Raw genomic sequence first — 18319 nt, 5'->3', positions numbered from 1 at the left:
ATCATTTGGGGGTAAAAATAAAAGTTGTTAAATTTCCAGACCATTCACCATTTAAGAGATACACATGCTTGTTCCACATTAAAAAAATTAATCCTATGCAGAGTTACTTATTTTCTAACCCCCTTTACGCCCGATTTGGGTCTTGTTGGATTTTATGTACCCATTATTTCAGGATTTGTAGGGAGCTGCGTATTTTAAACCCGTCATATCTACACATTTATACTTTGTGGATAGCAGTACATTTACTTCTAGGTTAATTGCGTTGGTTTAAACATTTTATTCTAGATTTACAAAGTTTTTCTAACGTTGCAAATGTGATAATTGGTAACATAGAAATAATAACGAGAATGTTATTAATTACAGCAACGTAAAACTTATGTATATCTAATCAAAGAACAATGAAATTACACTAGCTTCTGTAATGCTGTCCTTGTAACGCTTGCACTTCAATAAACACCTCCTAGTTTTAAATACTATTGTGAATGTGTTACGAACTTGTCAGATGTGACTAGAGGTAGTCCGGTGTCTCGGTATTGGTGAACTTTTTCAATAAAAGATGATGATTCACCAGTTCATTTTTATTGATTGTTACGGTATTTTACTCCCGAGTTTGACCCATAAAATACATCCTTTTCCTGAGAAGTTTGGAACGTGTATGCGCCCCCTCTGAGTGAATGGCTCAGGGATGAATCATCATATTTCTAAGAACTAATTTCGAACTACCCAAAATTAAGGGGCATAGATGACTTTTCCAAAATCTGGAGTAATTTTAAAGTAATCTACCGGTTACAGACGAAATGTAGAGTTTAACATTCAAGTGCTGGTTGTTAAATTTATTCATTCTATACCATTTATTCCTTGCCAATTTAAAACCACTATTTTTTAATATTTCTTCTCGTGACATTATTCACCATCAATTCACGAGCTTTCCTTGGGTCCACAATTTGGTTCTTATCTACGATTAGAATATTAAAATTAATCAATCTTTGGACAATGTTTGTACTTTTGTGAAATCAAACAACAAACAAATATTTCAATAAAATTAAACCTTGTTAATTTACAAGAAATTTTACACCAGTCAATGAATCTGTTAAAAAGTGTTTAAATCTATATAACTGTACAATCATGAAATCTTTAAACAAAACACGCATCTGAATGCAAACGTAACAGATACGTGTTAATATGAAATGGGAAAACAGGTACACTTCAAAGGTCTTTTAACACCAACACTGTTTAGGCTCTGAAAATTACAAAAACTTATGAATAAAATCTGAATTCGTTATTCTAGTCCTGTCTCACATGTTAAGCCTAATAATGAATTACTGTAGTTTGAGAAACAAAATAACAAAGGATTTTCAAAGAAACATTTCTTTCTTGATTTTATTGTAATTTAAACTGTTTTTTTTAGATTCTAGTCATACATTGTTTAGTTATTTGGACTCATAAATCTCAGTAACTTCAACTTATTAATTCAAAGATACTTTAAAGAAATCAGTGTTCAATAAAAAAAAAAGTCTGGCACCTCAGCACTATAAGACATTCTATGAAAAGCCAATCCAGTATGATTTTACTTGGATACACCCAGACATTTTTACATGGTATGCAATGAGCAGAAACTTTAAGGTGTATTTTTTTTAACATCTTCAAATAAAATTATAAAGAAGTTGTTTCAGCAAAACATATTTTCACTCTTTAGAAAAAGGTATTTAAAACTTGTTACTAACTTAGTTTTTAATCATAAAAAAATATTTTATTATTCATTGTGTTTAAATTGTTTACAACACCAGTAATTCACTCTCATAAATAAACTTTTTCTTCCAAGTACAACTTTAAATTATTAAAATCCTCTACATGAATGATGTATTTATTGTCAATTCACCGATATTACAAATAAGTTTGTGATATGTACATATAACATTTGAAAATGAAGTATGTTGTATCCTATTGTTAATTACATTAAGTGGAACTTAAATTAGTCGATTCTGGTCACCTTATGCATCCATTCAAATATCTATTTATCAATCAATCAAGTTTTGAAATGCATGTTTATATCTTTCATTATGTGAAAAATTTAAATCCTCTCAGGTGTATTTTAGTAGTGCTAAAAACTGTAAAAAGCATTATTTTTTTTGGGGGGGGGGGTCAGACCTTAATTATCAGAGTTCTTTTGAGTACAGATTTATTTACATATAAAGAACTTTTACAAAATCTAAACTTAATTATGATATTGAATGTAACTACTCATCAATTCACACTAGGATACGCTGTAATCAATAATTATATCATATTAACCCTTCTAAGCAAAGCAAGTGTTATTCTCTTATCAATTCTATAAATCTTCAAACTATTTTATTTTTCTGTAAACCTAGGAAAAGGTTATAATTTTTAACTCTCCTAAAATTAGGGATTAACACATACTGGCAAGACCTTGTGCAAACAAATGAAACCTGTACCCACATTTGTACATATTTAACAAATTTATATAAACATAAAACTGTTTTATATATATATATATATAGACAAAGTCACATGTAATGCATTTATACTTCCCCTGTTGCAGCAGCATTAAAGCAAATAAAATTTGTCTTTTTTTCTTCTTTTTTTTTCAGTCTGTCCATCTCATTCAAAGTAAATGTATAATATACAACATAATCAATCATCCTACATTAATTATGCCACTTCATTTACATGTGCCCTGGGGAACTTGATCTGTATGCAACCTTTCCAACATAAAATCATCAGAGGCATGTATAGCCTACTGAAGGTTGCTGCCACATATCCCCACTTACGTATAGCCTACTGACGGTTGCTGCCACATATCCCCACCTGCCCTTTCTTTAATCTTAAACTGCTGACCATAACTAAAATTTACAGAAATGCTGACAGGATGCAAAACAGGGATGCAGTCATCTAAACCACTGAAGAAAGGTGCCAGAATTGCTGAATCCAGAGTAAGAGGAACATAGAAGGCACCTTTTGGATGCAGAGCAAAGATAGGAATGCTTGAAGCTGCTGGTAGTGAGGGTTGTGGACTTGAACAATGAACTGGAACACTTTGAGACTGATAAAAAGGTGGTGTGTGTCGCTCATTGCATTTTGCTTTTGGAATGTAAGGCATTTCATTGCCAGTGCTATATCCAGAACTACTACTACTACCATTAGATCTGACAACAGATGGTGGACTTGGATTAGATCCACAGCTGCTGCTTGAGTCAATGTTGTTATCCCAGGTCACATTGGAAGATGAACCATTTTCTGTGGTATTTCTTTCAGGAATTTTTACTGAAAGCTGGCTTGCAAGACTGCCTTGAGTTGACTGGCAAGTACTAGAGCAAGAATTAGCTGTACCTGTTGATGAAAGTGTGTTTGATGTTTCAAGAGTGGAACGATACCTTAAAAGGTCTTGACACCTTTCTTCTCCATCTGAAGCTCTAACAGGTGAAGATGCATGCTGTTGTAAATCTGCTGTAAACCTCTCTTTTATGTTCTTTTTGAACTTGTAGACCTCCTCTCCTCGATGAAGTTCGTGCGAGTTATTATGCGTCAACATAGGAAAAACATGTTCTGCTGTGGAATCAGTAGTGGGAATATTAACAAAACTATTATTTTTTGATGAAGCACTGGTACTGTTGCGGATGCGCTCCACTGGAAGACCTGGATTTTGCAACATTTCTCTTAGTTGACTCATACCAGAAATATTAGAAATAGGTACTGTTTCCATATCAACTTGTACTTGTGAGGTAGAGGGGTTCCAGTTCACCGCTTGTTGACCTGTACAGGGTGGAATAGTCACCCCCAAAGGAGTGTCATTTATTTTGGAGTTTTCTTGTTCAGTTCTACACTCCTGTACTGGGGAATTTTGTTCAATGGAGGTTGGAGTTGCATGGTGTTGGGCTATGCTTGTTGCAGATGGCAACTCTGTAGTTTCCAAAGAAGTATGAGATTCCACATCCATTGGAAAACCTCTGGAATCTTCAGCTGAGGTTATGACTCCAACATTTTGATAGCACATTCCTAAAGGAAGAAGAAGAAGGAGAATAGAATAACCCTTATTTAGTCATACATAGTTAATCATCTATTTGTTTAAGCCATGATGTGCCAACTTTAATGTTTTACTTAAAAAAATCTAACCACCACAATCTTCATGGCCTGCTGTTCCTGTATAGTTCAAAATATATTTAAATAAATGTAGTTCAAGGTATGAAAATGCCACAATATTCACCTATTATAATTGTTCCCATGAATTCCCTTTAAACTTAAATTAGCTGAGAGTCCTTTATTTATTACTAATATTATTATTACTATGTTGTGAAGCTTCAGTTTGTGTTGGACTTGTGATAATTGTACAATTTTCTATCACATTACAACAATTAGTTTGTTTGTTGTTAAGCACAAAGTTACACAATGGGCTATTGAGATTTGAAACCCAGTTTTTAGCATGGTACATTAAATATAAATCTGGTATATAAAAAAAAAAAGACAAGATATTATCCATTTGAGTAAAGAGCAGAAATAATGCTAGTCTACTTGGAAATTAAACACAAATACAATTGAGAAAATTTTAAATCACTCCTTCTCTACTGTTTGCCTTTCAGAAAATGAAATTTTACTTTTATCAAATAGTTCATAAGTTGTTCTTGGGCCAATGAAGCACCAAAACTTCATAATCTTTGCTTCTAATAATCCCAAAATTACTGTGCCAATTTCAAGACATTATATAACACACAATATTTGATTTTTTTTCATTGGGCTCGTTGCTTGGTTATTTTGAACTTAAAATCCAAAACACACTTACCTCCTGCAATTTTGTCATAGTGTTGTTGAAGATGGTTCACAATCTTGACACACAGCCCATCACTTGCATATAGTCCTTCTATCTCTACCATGAAGCGTAGAATTTCAGACAAGCATTCTTGAAATCCAAGTCTGTACTGTCGCCTTCTGTCTTGTTCAGCAGTTTTGGCTACTTCACAGGTTCCTAAGAAAAGATTGACTAATATGTATTTGGAATTACTAAAACCTAATAAAATTTATACAATGGACATGCTCATATCCAAGAAATATGTTATTATAAAAATATAATCATAGTATTAAAGTCAACTGTGACAAATCTTTGAAAATAAGTATCACTACTTAAGTACCTTTTAGTTTTACCTAAAAACAAACAAACATAAGACAGCAACAGAGTACAAGTAATAGCTGGAAATGTTAATATTAATATATTTAAGTAAAAAATTGAAAAAAAACACATTACCAATATAGAATGATCAGTAGTTATTACTTCTTTACCCTCATTTCAGTTTATCACATATATAAGCAATAATTAACAAAAGATGTTAGACACATAAACAACTGGGTTAAAAAAATCAAAGAACTGTTTATTCCTTTTTACACTGGGACATATATTACCTGGATCTTTGCATGTGTGAGCTTGAAGATGCTTCAGGTGTTTAATGGCCATCTCAATAATTTCTGTTTTTTCTATTCTTCCACGACCCTAGAAAAAGAAAAGAAAACATTTACTTCTATGTTATAAAACAGTGAGAAAATATCTACTATAAACTCTATAACAGTATAAAATGGTTTAAAATCTAAATCTTGTAATATTGTAGTAGTCTGAGCTAGTGATCAATAACTCGAGTCTCAGAGTTATTAAACAACTTTGTTTTCTAAGAATACTTCTTTATTTCCTTTAAAACAAACAAGATTCTTCCCTCACGAAAGTGAAAAAAGGATGCATATAAAAATGCATACTTACTTTTTTTAAATAAGATGTGGGTATCAGCCGACTTAAATCAGCTAGACAGTTGTTCATTCTGTCTCTTCGTCTTTTCTCAATAATACGATGTGACATTGGGTCCTGTAAAATAAAAAATACAACCTAATTTAATAATGATATAGATGAATGTTTATCATTTCAAAACCATTGATTTATATTTTAATAACTTTAACCTTTTTCACAATTAGTTTACTTTTCTAACACATTAAACGTACTCTACATTGGGTGAATCCACATACAGATCATACAAATTCAATAACTAACAATGAAATAATTTTATGTTTAAAGTGTTCATTATCATCAAAACCACAAAAACTTAAAACTCCACAGGGAAACTTGAAATTTAAAGAATACATATGAACATTTCACACCACAGTGTATGGAAATTAATATACATAGTTTTTTGAAATTATAGTTCCAAAACACTTGACACAACACATGTACATTTCCAAGTTCAGTTTGTCCTTGTACCAAAAGTGGTTTCACCTTAAAAAGAAATGTTTGTTAAGTCTTCCCTCAAAATGTCTGAAGACATCCCCTTTCTTTCTTGTCAGGAAAGGTCATATCATACAAAGTTATTTAGGATTAAAATCTGGCCTCTTTTTATCTATTTATTATGACAAATGCTCATTTTGCTTCTGAAATGTGTTATTCACTTTCTTCTCATGATGAGATTTTCAAATTCAAATTTGTTTTTTAATGAATGTTATAAATTTTCTGCATGAAACACTGAATTAGGAGGATTTTTGTTGTGACCAGTTTTAATTCTCTAATGGACTCGCTTGAAACTGTTTATTACAGCAGAAAATGACCAAGGATATTTAAATTATAACCAGGTTAAACAAAATCTTAAATGTAATAAAATAAAATTTACCAGTACAATACATATTTGTCATAAAATTTTAGGATCAAGGAGGCTGGATTACTATGACAAGTAACATTACAATTTACTCAAATGGTGGAAGGATATTATCAAGATGTTAAGTTTTAAAATGACATTTATTGCAGTTGTGAAATATGCTACTGACATTTTACTTCTCCCAAAAACATTACATAAAAAGTATCTGTAAATATTGATAATTATTATTTCAATAAACTGACTGTCTTTACACAATGTATATAAAATTTAAACCTTATGCCCAAAGCTATATATTAATACTGCTGCTAGTATAACAATAATAAATAGATGCCCATCTGCCTTTGAATAATTTGTAGCAAACTTTAATAATCTCATTTGCTGGTGTTGCTTTTATTTTGTTTTAAGTTGTTCATATATACTATGTACAATGCATAAAAAAAAATTTTGGACTTGATACAAAGAATTCATTATTAAATATACACAAATAAGAATGATTGTGTACCTTTTTTAAGTGCCTATAGAAATTGAAATAACATGAGCAATAAATGATAGATATTTTCAGACAGCACATCTTTTTTTTTTTATACTATTAAATAGGTAAAATCTAAGATGAGTTAAACTATTCTGATTATTCGGAGCATTAGGTATGTTACATTAAAACTATTTTCAATAAGTAAATCAGCAAGGTACCACAGCCAATACAAAATCATGTGGAATGGCATGTATCGGAACTATATTTGACATTGTTTTACATTTTGTGAGTAATGTGATGCCACCCAAAACTGATTGCTTTTGGAAAGGGTATATAACAGCCCTTTCCAATGCAAAGTATCATACATCTGTTTCATAAAGATGTGTTTAGATCAGGAATCTAGAATTTCCAAGGCAAGGACATCCATTATACTTAATGACATTGGAAAACAAAGGAACAAGGATCAGTTAGGAGACCCAGGGCCTTCCAGAAAGAGACCTGTAACAAGTCATAACCCAGTCATGGTAAGCAAAGTGAACTGTCTTGTAACAGGCGAGAATCCACAAACACAAAGGATAATGGCAAAATTCATCCACATGCCCCAAACAACAGTATACAACATAATGCAGAAGAATCTCATTCTGAAAAAGTGAACCAAGTCATGTGTACACAAGTTGCTTCTATGACATATCCCTTCAACCATCACATACTTCAAGTAGATGGAGAATTAAATGGGTACATCTTATTCCATTTTAAAAAATACCATTCAAGTTGCAGTATACAGTGCCTATGATGAATATTTGCATGGACTGACTGTTCAAACAAGCACTAGAAACTATCTTTCTCGTGCATTAGATAGATTATTGAAAACAAGCAGGGAGGAGTGTGTGCTTTGAACATGACAGCCTAACAACAAAGCTTTTTGCAATGGAAACTAAGTTGCAGGGCTATGATCTATATATGTACGGTCGTCAGACAGAGCATGACCGGACATGGCAGCATAAACTGTACCCATGTGGTGAAGCCCCAAAATAATATTAATATAATGTACTAAATCTCTGTATCAGCAGTTTACACACACACACATACAAAAAAAAACCTCGGATAAACTGATGCATAATAGAGTTATTACTAGTAATAAGCCTCATCGTTTTCATCTACAAGCCAAGCCTACAAATAATACAAGAAACCGTTCGGATCAGGTCAATTGTCGCTTTGCGTTACATCCATTAACACACACACTTCCTTTCTAACGACCATGGAAGTATTCTTGACGTTGACCTACTTTCAGCAGGAAGAAAAACACACATGCTGAATACACGTTGCTTCACTAATGTCGAATGATCATTTTGAAGTAGGTGTTTTCTGATTCAGTTATTGTTTTGATAATGTATTATATACACGAGCACCATGTTTCATCGACGTCACGTGAATTTCACGAGACCAGCATGACTCAAGATTCTAGCAGTCGTGATCGGTTACTGCGAAACTGAGTTGTCCAGAAACGCTAAATATTTGTCTATGTTTACTATATATTTCTTTCCTTATGTTAACAGTCGGTAATGTTCTAGCTAATAATAACACTTCCAATTATTTGATAAATCCACTTTTCTTTTGAACAACTTAATATTTTTGGATATATTTTTATTTAGGTATCATTAAATATAGTTTAGAGTCTTGCTGGAAACTGGAGTCTCCTTATTTTGTTTTTCGTTTAACACGTCGAAACGTTATTATACCGGTTAAAATTAAAAAAAAATCAAAATACAAAAACGGCTGAATAATTCACTACACTCGTAATATTAATAATTAATTTATACATATAAACCTTATAATGTGGAACGGTAGAAACTACAGTATACAGCTGGACACAAAAGCATGCTAAAATATTGGTACAAAGTTAAAAACTGTACTAAAACTTCAAACTTGTGTTAGTTTTAAATAAAACAAGACGTGCATTGTGTTATTAATATCTTTTCTAATTTATAATTATATAAAACTGTAATTATAAAAATGTTTCCAAGTGTGAACGGGCAATAAACTACTACTAGTAGTACTACTACCCCTTTAATAAAGTAATACAAGTTTACAGCTACATTTAAGAATAGGAATTACCTTACACAAATATTTTAAATTTAAAGCTCAATAATTAATCTTTGATATTTATTTTACAAATTATCTGAATTCTGACTTAACCTTCGCTACAGTTATTAAACACAAGGTCAATACTTAAAATATTGGTGCAAATAAGGAAAAACATACCATCTTGACTTATTTTATGTTGCTACAGATTTCACACCAGAAATCAGTATACTGAACAAACTAATAAACTCCAAATACAAGCTTCCAGTAAGACCACTATTTCACAAGTACAAGGGCGCCAGGGTATAGAAGAAAAGGCGTTGTCCATCGATGTTTCAGTTTGTATATAAAATGCTGAATAAACGCAGAGAATCTCAATTATATTTTCTACCGTTGTAATGCAACGATACCGTGTGCTCAAAAACGAAGTCTCTACCCTTCTGTTTCACTGCACAACCACGAACACGTTTACACTGCATCCAACACTTGAATGACACGTGATCTGGAGGTCTGAGTTAACGTTGCTCGTAAACATTAATACGCAGTACCTGCGAGTTCACGTGCCCACGTGTAAGCCTGTTGTTTCGCATCTCGCTAAAATTGGGAAACCAAATCGATTGCGTAGGCGACGTGATGCCTAGCTTGCGTCAGGAATAAAACGGAAATACAATGAAAAAACAAATGAAAAATATAGTTTTTAAGATATTAAAGAGGATCCTTTAAACAAGAACAATAAGTCGATTTTTAACGTTTAAATACTGGTGATTACTATCAGCATTTTATAAACGAATTTTCTTGAAATGAAACAAAAACGACATTTTTTAACTTTATATATATTATACAGAAACAAAAATCTACAAGAACAATAATTCTGATAATATTATAAAGGTTATTTTTTCGTGTCTTAAGGAAAGTCTTGCTGGTGGCAAGATAACGGCTATTAATATATTTTTCGTTTTTTCCTGCACATAAAGGGGAACATTTATAAATTGCCCACAGAAGGTTGCAAATATCTATGAAGATGGTTGATAGTTTGTTCTTTTTCTAAAAAAATTGTATAAACAAAATAAAAACGATTCTGATATTTGAATGTAAATTTAACTGAAACTTAAAATGTTTAATATATATAAAGATTATCATCTTACGTTAATTAATTTAAATTTGCAATATAATAAAACAGGATTTAAGTGCTAAAGAGCGCATGAAGTCAAGATTAAATAAATTTATAAAATAATTCATAAAATAGTATATTCTTGAATATTAGTAATAGAAAGATTTTGCGAAATATCTAGAAACAAGGCTACATTATAAGTACGAGAATCTTGATTTTGTGAAATATCTAGAAACAAGGCTACATTATAAGTACGAGAATCTTGATTTTGTGAAATATCTAGAAACAAGGCTACATTATAAGTACGAGAATCTTGATTTTGTGAAATATCTAGAAACAAGGCTACATTATAAGTACGAGAATCTTGATTTTGCGAAATATCTAGAAACAAGGCTACATTATAAGTACGAGAATCTGTGAAACATTGAGCCAATTCTCAGTTAGCAGAGTTCAGTGAAGTATTTAGTTTCAAGTATTTGGATCAATGATCGTTTTCAGTAACTCGGTCGGTTATCCGTAAAATTGTAAAAGTTTATTTCTACCGTAGTTATAGTAACATTAGTGAATAAATATCTGTTGAAAGCGAAAATGTTATTTCTGTACTTAGACCAAAAGTACAACTGTGTACAAATGGTAGTATCCTGTTTGTTTGTTTGTTTGTTGTTAAGCGCAAAGATACACAATGGGCTGTCTGTGCTGTGCCCACCGTGGGTATCGAAATTTGGTTTCTAGTGCTATAAGCTTTCAGATTTACCGTTGAGCAACTGGAGGGAGGGGCAGCCTGTAAGTTAAGGAAAAAAATTGTTATCGTTACGTGGACTGGACTTGGCATTACTTTCACCATTTAAAAGAACCAGTCCAACGAAAGAAAAACCACGTTTTGAGACCATACCAATATTATTCATTAAACTTGCCATTGATTAACGTTTTATTCACTGTTTGTAAGTGTGAACAACTTAGTCAAAAGCTATTCAATAAATCCGGTGAAAAGAAAAATATGGCTAAAATATTACTAAAAGTGTGTCAAGGTGATAACTTTAAATTATCTCTTTTTTGGAGAACGATTTTCAGCGAATTTATGCATGATATGTGGGCCTCGCATGATTTTTGTTCAATATGTTGTACCACTATTGCTACGAAGTCCTAATTTGTAATTTGATAAGTACATTAAGCAAAGCTTATATATATAACCCCCCCCCCCAAAAAAACAACTAGTGGCTGAAGAAAATATATGAATATTAAAAAATGCACTTAAACCGCAACATTTTGTATATGTTATGTTTATTTGAGAATAATTTGTTTCAAATTTATTAAATGATCTTTATATCTAAATCTTCGATATATTCACTGTAATGATCTTATGATGTGCAAATAATACTGTTATTTGGAAAGTGCTAATTCTTTTTATCCAACCGAAAAGTGTTTTGCAAATAAAAGCAAAAAAATCTTTATTTCCGCATCAGTTTGCACACGTGTACGCCTGCTCCGTAAACAGCACGTGAATTGGCAATACGCCAATCTTTCAATGCATGCTGTGTACTGAGGCACTTTTACCACTATATCAAACCTTGCAGTGTATATACATGTATGTATTTAAGAAAGACATTACCACCAGCCTTCCCACAGTAAGGGCATCCATCGAGTAAAAAATTATTCATTTTTAGGAGGGTGAACGTCCTTGAAAAAGTTCAAGGCTAAAACAGGGCACACAACCTGATGCTACTCGCCATTATTTTATAAATAAAAGAAACTAATTACAGAGGAATTTCAAGTACATAACAAATAAAAAAAATTAGCTAACATATATGTCTGTAACCTCTCTAGAATTTGTTTCTTCTTGCACTTTACAATATTCATTTAAACAATATACATTTCTTGAATTCTTTAAACTGTTCAGCGTTATATATCAAAGAAACTATACAAAATGTGGTCCAAAATAAAACATAGGGTGGATGTACTAACATAAAAGCTACAATGCACATCTTCATATATCTAAATACAAACTTTTATGATTTTTGACCATTTATGAAATAATTATTGGGTTTGGTACTTGATAAACACAAAACTACACAAGAGATATCTGTGCGCTGCCCTCCACAGGTATCGAAACCGGATATTTAGCGTCATAAGCCTCCCGACTTACCGCTGAGTCACTGGAGCATTTCCGGAAAAAGGCGTAGTGATACTGAGAAAAGAAGATACACGAGCAGTGCTCTTTTTTTTCAAGAAAATCAGGTAGATTCTTACAAGTTAAATCTAATTATAATAATTTTTCATAGTATTATTCGGATATACTGGATATTATCATAACAACTAGAGGAAACCAAAAATCTTGTGCCCGCAGGCAAACAAAAACCGAACTAAAAACTCGCGTCTTAAAAAAAAAAACTGAATCAATTTGATTTGTAAAACATCAGACACCGTGAAATAGTTAAATCATAACTATCGATATTATATTAGTTAAATAAACGATAAATATATAAACAAAAATATTTATGTTTAATGCTGTTCATGTTTATAAATCAGTATTATTTATTATCTGTTAATATCAGATCACACTAGTAACCAAGAGCTGAATATATTTTACATTTATCCAAATACATTTCAAACAGTTAATTAAATTAATGAGGTAATAAGCTAAGCAAAGCTCTTTATGTGTTACATCAATGTTTTGGTAACGAATCTGCAAGATTCAAGTTGTTCTCGGAATATATTAATTAACTTTCAGTACTGGAACCTAAGTGTTCATTGGCACTAACCACTTTTTGTCCTTTATGAATTTTCGGTCATATACCTCAATTATCTTTACTATTATGGGTTTTGTTAACAAAACAAAAAGGGGAGCCACTTTATCTTTAGAGGAGATGTTATCAGGTAACGTATGTATATTTCTCAAATCAAAGTTTGTATATTTATTAAAACTTGGAGGAATCCGTAAGATCACGAGATATGTCTTGCTGTTTTCAATATTACTGCAAGAATCGTGGTTCCAACCCACATCTTTAAAAACAGCCCTTGTTTCACCCATAACAGAACCAAAACAATTGACAACAAACTACTCACATTCTTGTTTTTACAAACAAACAGTACTACAATAATGGACGTCTCCTAGACAACAAACTACTCGCATTCTTGTTTTTCAAACAAACAGTAAATACAACAACGGGCGTCCCCTAGACAACAAACTACTCACATTCTTGTTTTTTCAAACAAACAGTAAATGCAACAATGGACGTCTCCTAGACAACAAACTACTCACATTCTTGTTTTTTCAAACAAACAGTAATACAATGGTGGACGTCTCCTAGACAACAAACTATTCACATTCTTGTTTTTTCAAACAAACAGTAATACAACAATGGACGTCTCCTAGACAACAAACTATTCACATTCTTGTTTTTTCAAACAAACAGTAATACAACAATGTACGTCTCCAAAAGAAACTACTATCGTTTCCTTCAATTATTTCACATAACTAACAATCTACCTAAAATATTTTTCGCCAGTCTCAAAATAAAATTCTTAATTCATAAAAGATTTGAAACGTAAGAGGACCAGATTATAATAAAAATTATCAAAGTGATAAATGGGGGGGAATAAAGATTTGAAATTCGTTAAGGCTGAGTTGCAGTACTTAAAATCATTTCCGTTTAAAACAAAATCCAAGTTTTTCGTTTCGGCAGTCATAAATGCGCAAGGACGGTTTGCTACTCTGTTCAATTGCAAAACTTGGTGGCAATTAAATCTTTAAAAGAAAAGATCGTTATACTTGGATCAGTATAAAGAGTTAGGTATAATTATAGTAAATGTTGCCAGAAATTGTTTTATCGTGCAACGACAGATTTGCTGTCTCAGTCTCTTCGCAAAGCATTACGGGTGTTGCTGATTATATATATGTAATGAAGCATTTCCATATAATTGCATAGTGGTATCTAGCTGTTTATATGAAACTACGTTTATGACGCCCTATCTATCGGCTCAATCACGAAGACAATATATATATATATATATATATATATATATATCAGCACAGATTACAAAGTGAGGGTTGAATATCTGTCTGTTAAATACCATGCAAATCTACTTCTTGTCTCTGTGCCTGCTACTAATGACTAGATAACATAAATGTTAAGTTGGTATTTAATAGTGATGCACGTGCTTCGCGCGTGGACCAAATACCAATGAAAATCGATAAAGCCACCATCAGACCACCACGACGCAACTACCTCAATTTTTAAGTAAAAACGAACAGGAAGGAAACATTGAAATAAATATACAGCTACGTAATGAATTGTAAAACCAAAAATGTGAAAGGAAATCAAACAATAGCAAAAAACAACAACAAAAAAAACAACTTTTATACGGTTGTTCATTCAATTTGACAGTAACGTGTGTTCAAACTAGCTCTAAAACACTACTTCTCAGGCAGTAAACCGATCGTATTACCATGCATTTCCAAATGATCTTATTCCTGTAAACAAACAAAAACTGCACTGATTTCATAGGGTAAAGAGGGCAAAGAGCGAGCGCCGCGTGACTTGACAAAAAAATTGCCTATCAAGTCACGTGTAGCACCACGCAAGAAAACGTGACACGCGAGACCGCAGATACAACGGAGGGGAGTATACTGCAACTGGTTTCAAAGAAGCACAGTATGTGTTCTTACCTAACAGCTTATGGAAAGCTTATACAGCCAAGTGTACAACTTTAAATCACCGCTAGGTGTCGCAGGAATCGATAAATTAATACCAAGTCCAAAACGTTAAAAACAAATACCATTTACTGTATTAACTTGCAAGTACAAACTTTAAGCTAACATGATGTATTATACCGTAAGGTGACAAAGCGTCATATTAACTACATTTTATTTTCAGTTTGCTTGTTAAGATTGTAATAACATTTATTTAAAAAAAGACACCGATCTAACAAGATTAACAAGCGTTTCACTGTTTCTCTACTCATTAGTTATAAAAACGTATATTCTGGGTCTCAACAGGAAAATTACATGATGTTATTTAGAATTTTAGCCATAATATACAGTTACTTGAAAGACACAAAATTCATACTGTAAGCCTGTTCTTTTACCAATAAAGGCACTTAAACATAAAGGTATACTGAAGGATAGACAGAACTGCGCACGTGAGCTAACGAATTCAAATTTTCGTGTTCATTTCCTTGTTGTAACTTTTGGTTTACCGGATCTTTTCAAAGAAACATAAGTTAATACAGCCTATATGACTTACGTTTGTATATTATTATCATATCATCATTTCGTTTTCATTTCAACTCTAATCATACAAATTATATTGTAGTGACACTTTTAGACTTAATTCTGTACACATTGTTAACTACTACTAGTATTAGTTTATCTTAATTAAAGCATATTTTACTTTAATTTTAACTTTTACATCAAAATTTTCACTTGTTCACGATTAGTGCGTGTACATGTTACAGAAGGTTGCCAACTGACCATTTTAAGTTAAAATTCCAATGACAAGATGTTACTTGGGTTGCAGAAGATTACCCACTGACCACTTTAGGGAAGATAGTCAGTGTAAAAATGCTTTTTTATGTTGCATAAAATCACCCATTGACCACTTTAGTAAAGATAGTCTGTGTAAAAATGCTCTTTATGTTGCATAAAATCATCCACTGACCACTGTAGGGAAGACAGTTAGTAGAAAGACGTAAGAAAAATTAAATCAGTATTTATGCCATAACGCAGTTAGTTCTGAAAAAAAAGGAAGAACTTTTTAAACAACAGTTTCTGTGGAGTAAGCGATTTATGTCAAATACTTCACATATTCCCCAAACTAATTTGTTAAGCCTAATTGTAAGATGAGTATAAGTTGTTGTTTTTTTAGAGCAAAGACACATTGGGATATCTGCTGTGTCCACCTCGAGGAATCGAACCCGGATTTTGGCGTTGCAAGTCCATAGACTTATTGCTGTCCCACCAGGGGACAGGAGATATAAGAAAACATAAAAGAAATCGTTTTAGTTATTATCTAATTGCGTTGTTTCACTAATATATGTATTTATAAAGGACGATTATAAATAAAATACAATATTTGAAATTATTATATCTTAAAACCTCCGTCTACGGAAATAAAAAATTCACTAAAGACACATTCAAAATCATAAGTTTTATTCCGGAAAATTTGTTTTTTTTACTCAAATTCAGAAACTTAAAAGAGCATTAATATGTATAGATAGTGCTTTCCCCGTATACACGACGTCCCAGCCCAATAAATATAGCATGGACTACATAAAGTCAATGTGCGTCGAAAATTAGGTCACTGTTCATGTTTTTAAAGTGAACCTTTTATATATGTGCTATGGCAGAGTTAAAGGTCGTTCGACCACCTTTATAAGGTCACTGACACAGACTCAGGTACAATTCAGGTTTGGTTACCAACCTATTCACACTTCAGCTACTGACACATCCTTGTTTTAAAAAAAAACAAACATGCGTACAGATACTGAAATAAAAAAAATATAAAAACAACACAAGTTTATTAAAACCATCACTGAAATATCTGTTAAATGTATGTTCCAAGAAATACAGTTTGCTTTTACTGCTGTTTAATAATTAAAGTAAGAACATAAAACAATACAAGTTCGTTAGGTAGAATTCTAAGTAACGAACTTGTATTTTAAAGATGCATAATAATAATTGCTTTTAGTAAACTTTACTGTATGTAAAGTTAAAATAATGTTTTCGTTCGCTAGATACATTACGATGGAGTGTTAACCGTATTTAACGAATCAACGGTTTATAAACTACAAATTGTCAAACTTGTTCGTTTAACAATCGATATACAACGTGTACTTCCGCGTAGAATTATTAGGAATTACGATCTATGGCATATAAACAACTCACACATAATTATATAAAGAACAAACGTGATGCTTCGCACGAGCTCATTCGAAAAATATCGCAGTTCTTAAAGATGTATTTTGTACAAAACGAGGAATATTTATCAGAAAACTTTTCACGCCACCTGTAGGCATTGGTACACAGTGCATACAGTACACGCGCACGCATGCGAACACCACAGATATACCACAAACGACCTCAGGCAGCACCTATTTTATTTTTTGTAGATCAGATTGAGAATTACTAAGAAAAACAAAAAATACACTAGTTGTACAGCATTGAAGGTTCAATTGTTCTCGTTGTTTTGCTAAATCAGCCATTAACATTAGTTTCAAAACAGATGCACGTACTAACTAAAATACATATTAAATCAGTTAACGTACTAGATAAGAAAAGAGGTGTACATCAAACTGAAAACTCAAAACACGCAAGCAACTGGTTTTAGCAACAGAGCTTTACAATGACATTCTAACTACAGCTGCACAAATAAACGCTTTTTGTACACAGCTTGTGGAAAGACAATATTTATGCCATAACATAATTAGTTCTGGAAAAAAAATATATTTAAGAATATTTTAAACAATAGTTTTTGTGGAATAATGAGATCGTGGCAAGTACTTTCTTTACGCATACCCAAATTAATTTATTAAGCCTAAATTTAAGATGGAAATAAGAAGACATCAAAACATTCTTTTTTAGTTATTATTTAATTTCGTAGTTTCACAAACATACGTATTTATACAGGCTGTAATTTCCTCGGCCTGACTGACAAGTCCACTGACTATAGTCACATTTTACTTGTGGCCTGCCACTTTTAATTTTCACTAATTTAATTAATTTTTTTTTGTCTCTGCATACTACAAACTGGAAAAAAAATTGAATTTCTAAAACGGTTTTTCTGTAGGTGTTTTTTTAAGGGTTTCAAGTTATATATATATATATATTTGATTTTAATACGTACAAGATCTGGCCTGTTTAGTAAGTTGTAACAAATTAAACTGAAATATATTAGAAAACTCAAACGATCAACGGTGGTAAAAAAAAGGCACTCTACAACGGCTTTTAAATAAAATTTTAATGTATATTATACAACGTTGATTGTTGAATATTTTAATATATTTTAAATTATTTAACTA

The 18319-nt window shown here is 31.9% G+C and overlaps 1 protein-coding gene across 2 annotated transcripts in view; it reads right to left on the bottom strand.

Moving 5' to 3' along the window:
- Window positions 1-1031: 1031 nt before the first annotated feature.
- LOC106470632 (transcription factor cwo-like) overlaps window positions 1032-18319 on the bottom strand; it is a 31814-nt gene continuing 14526 nt past the window's right edge. The window contains exons 1-5 of one of the 2 annotated variants that reach the window (XM_013931198.2): window positions 9373-9693; window positions 5759-5860; window positions 5410-5497; window positions 4796-4978; window positions 1032-4014 (exon numbers count right to left, since the gene is read on the bottom strand). In XM_013931198.2, coding sequence (XP_013786652.1) covers window positions 2786-4014; window positions 4796-4978; window positions 5410-5497; window positions 5759-5860; window positions 9373-9375 — 1605 coding nt within the window. In that variant the 5' untranslated portion in view covers window positions 9376-9693 and the 3' untranslated portion in view covers window positions 1032-2785. Of the gene's footprint in view, window positions 4015-4795; window positions 4979-5409; window positions 5498-5758; window positions 5861-9372; window positions 9694-18319 lie in introns of those variants that run through there. The other variant, XM_022399260.1, reaches the window with a different exon arrangement.

Source organism: Limulus polyphemus, unplaced genomic scaffold (genome assembly GCF_000517525.1).
Source record: "Limulus polyphemus unplaced genomic scaffold, Limulus_polyphemus-2.1.2 Scaffold4127, whole genome shotgun sequence".
NCBI lineage: Eukaryota > Metazoa > Arthropoda > Merostomata > Xiphosura > Limulidae > Limulus > Limulus polyphemus.
Note: the sequence above shows the minus strand (reverse complement) of the source record. Positions and strands in the feature narration are given on the sequence as shown.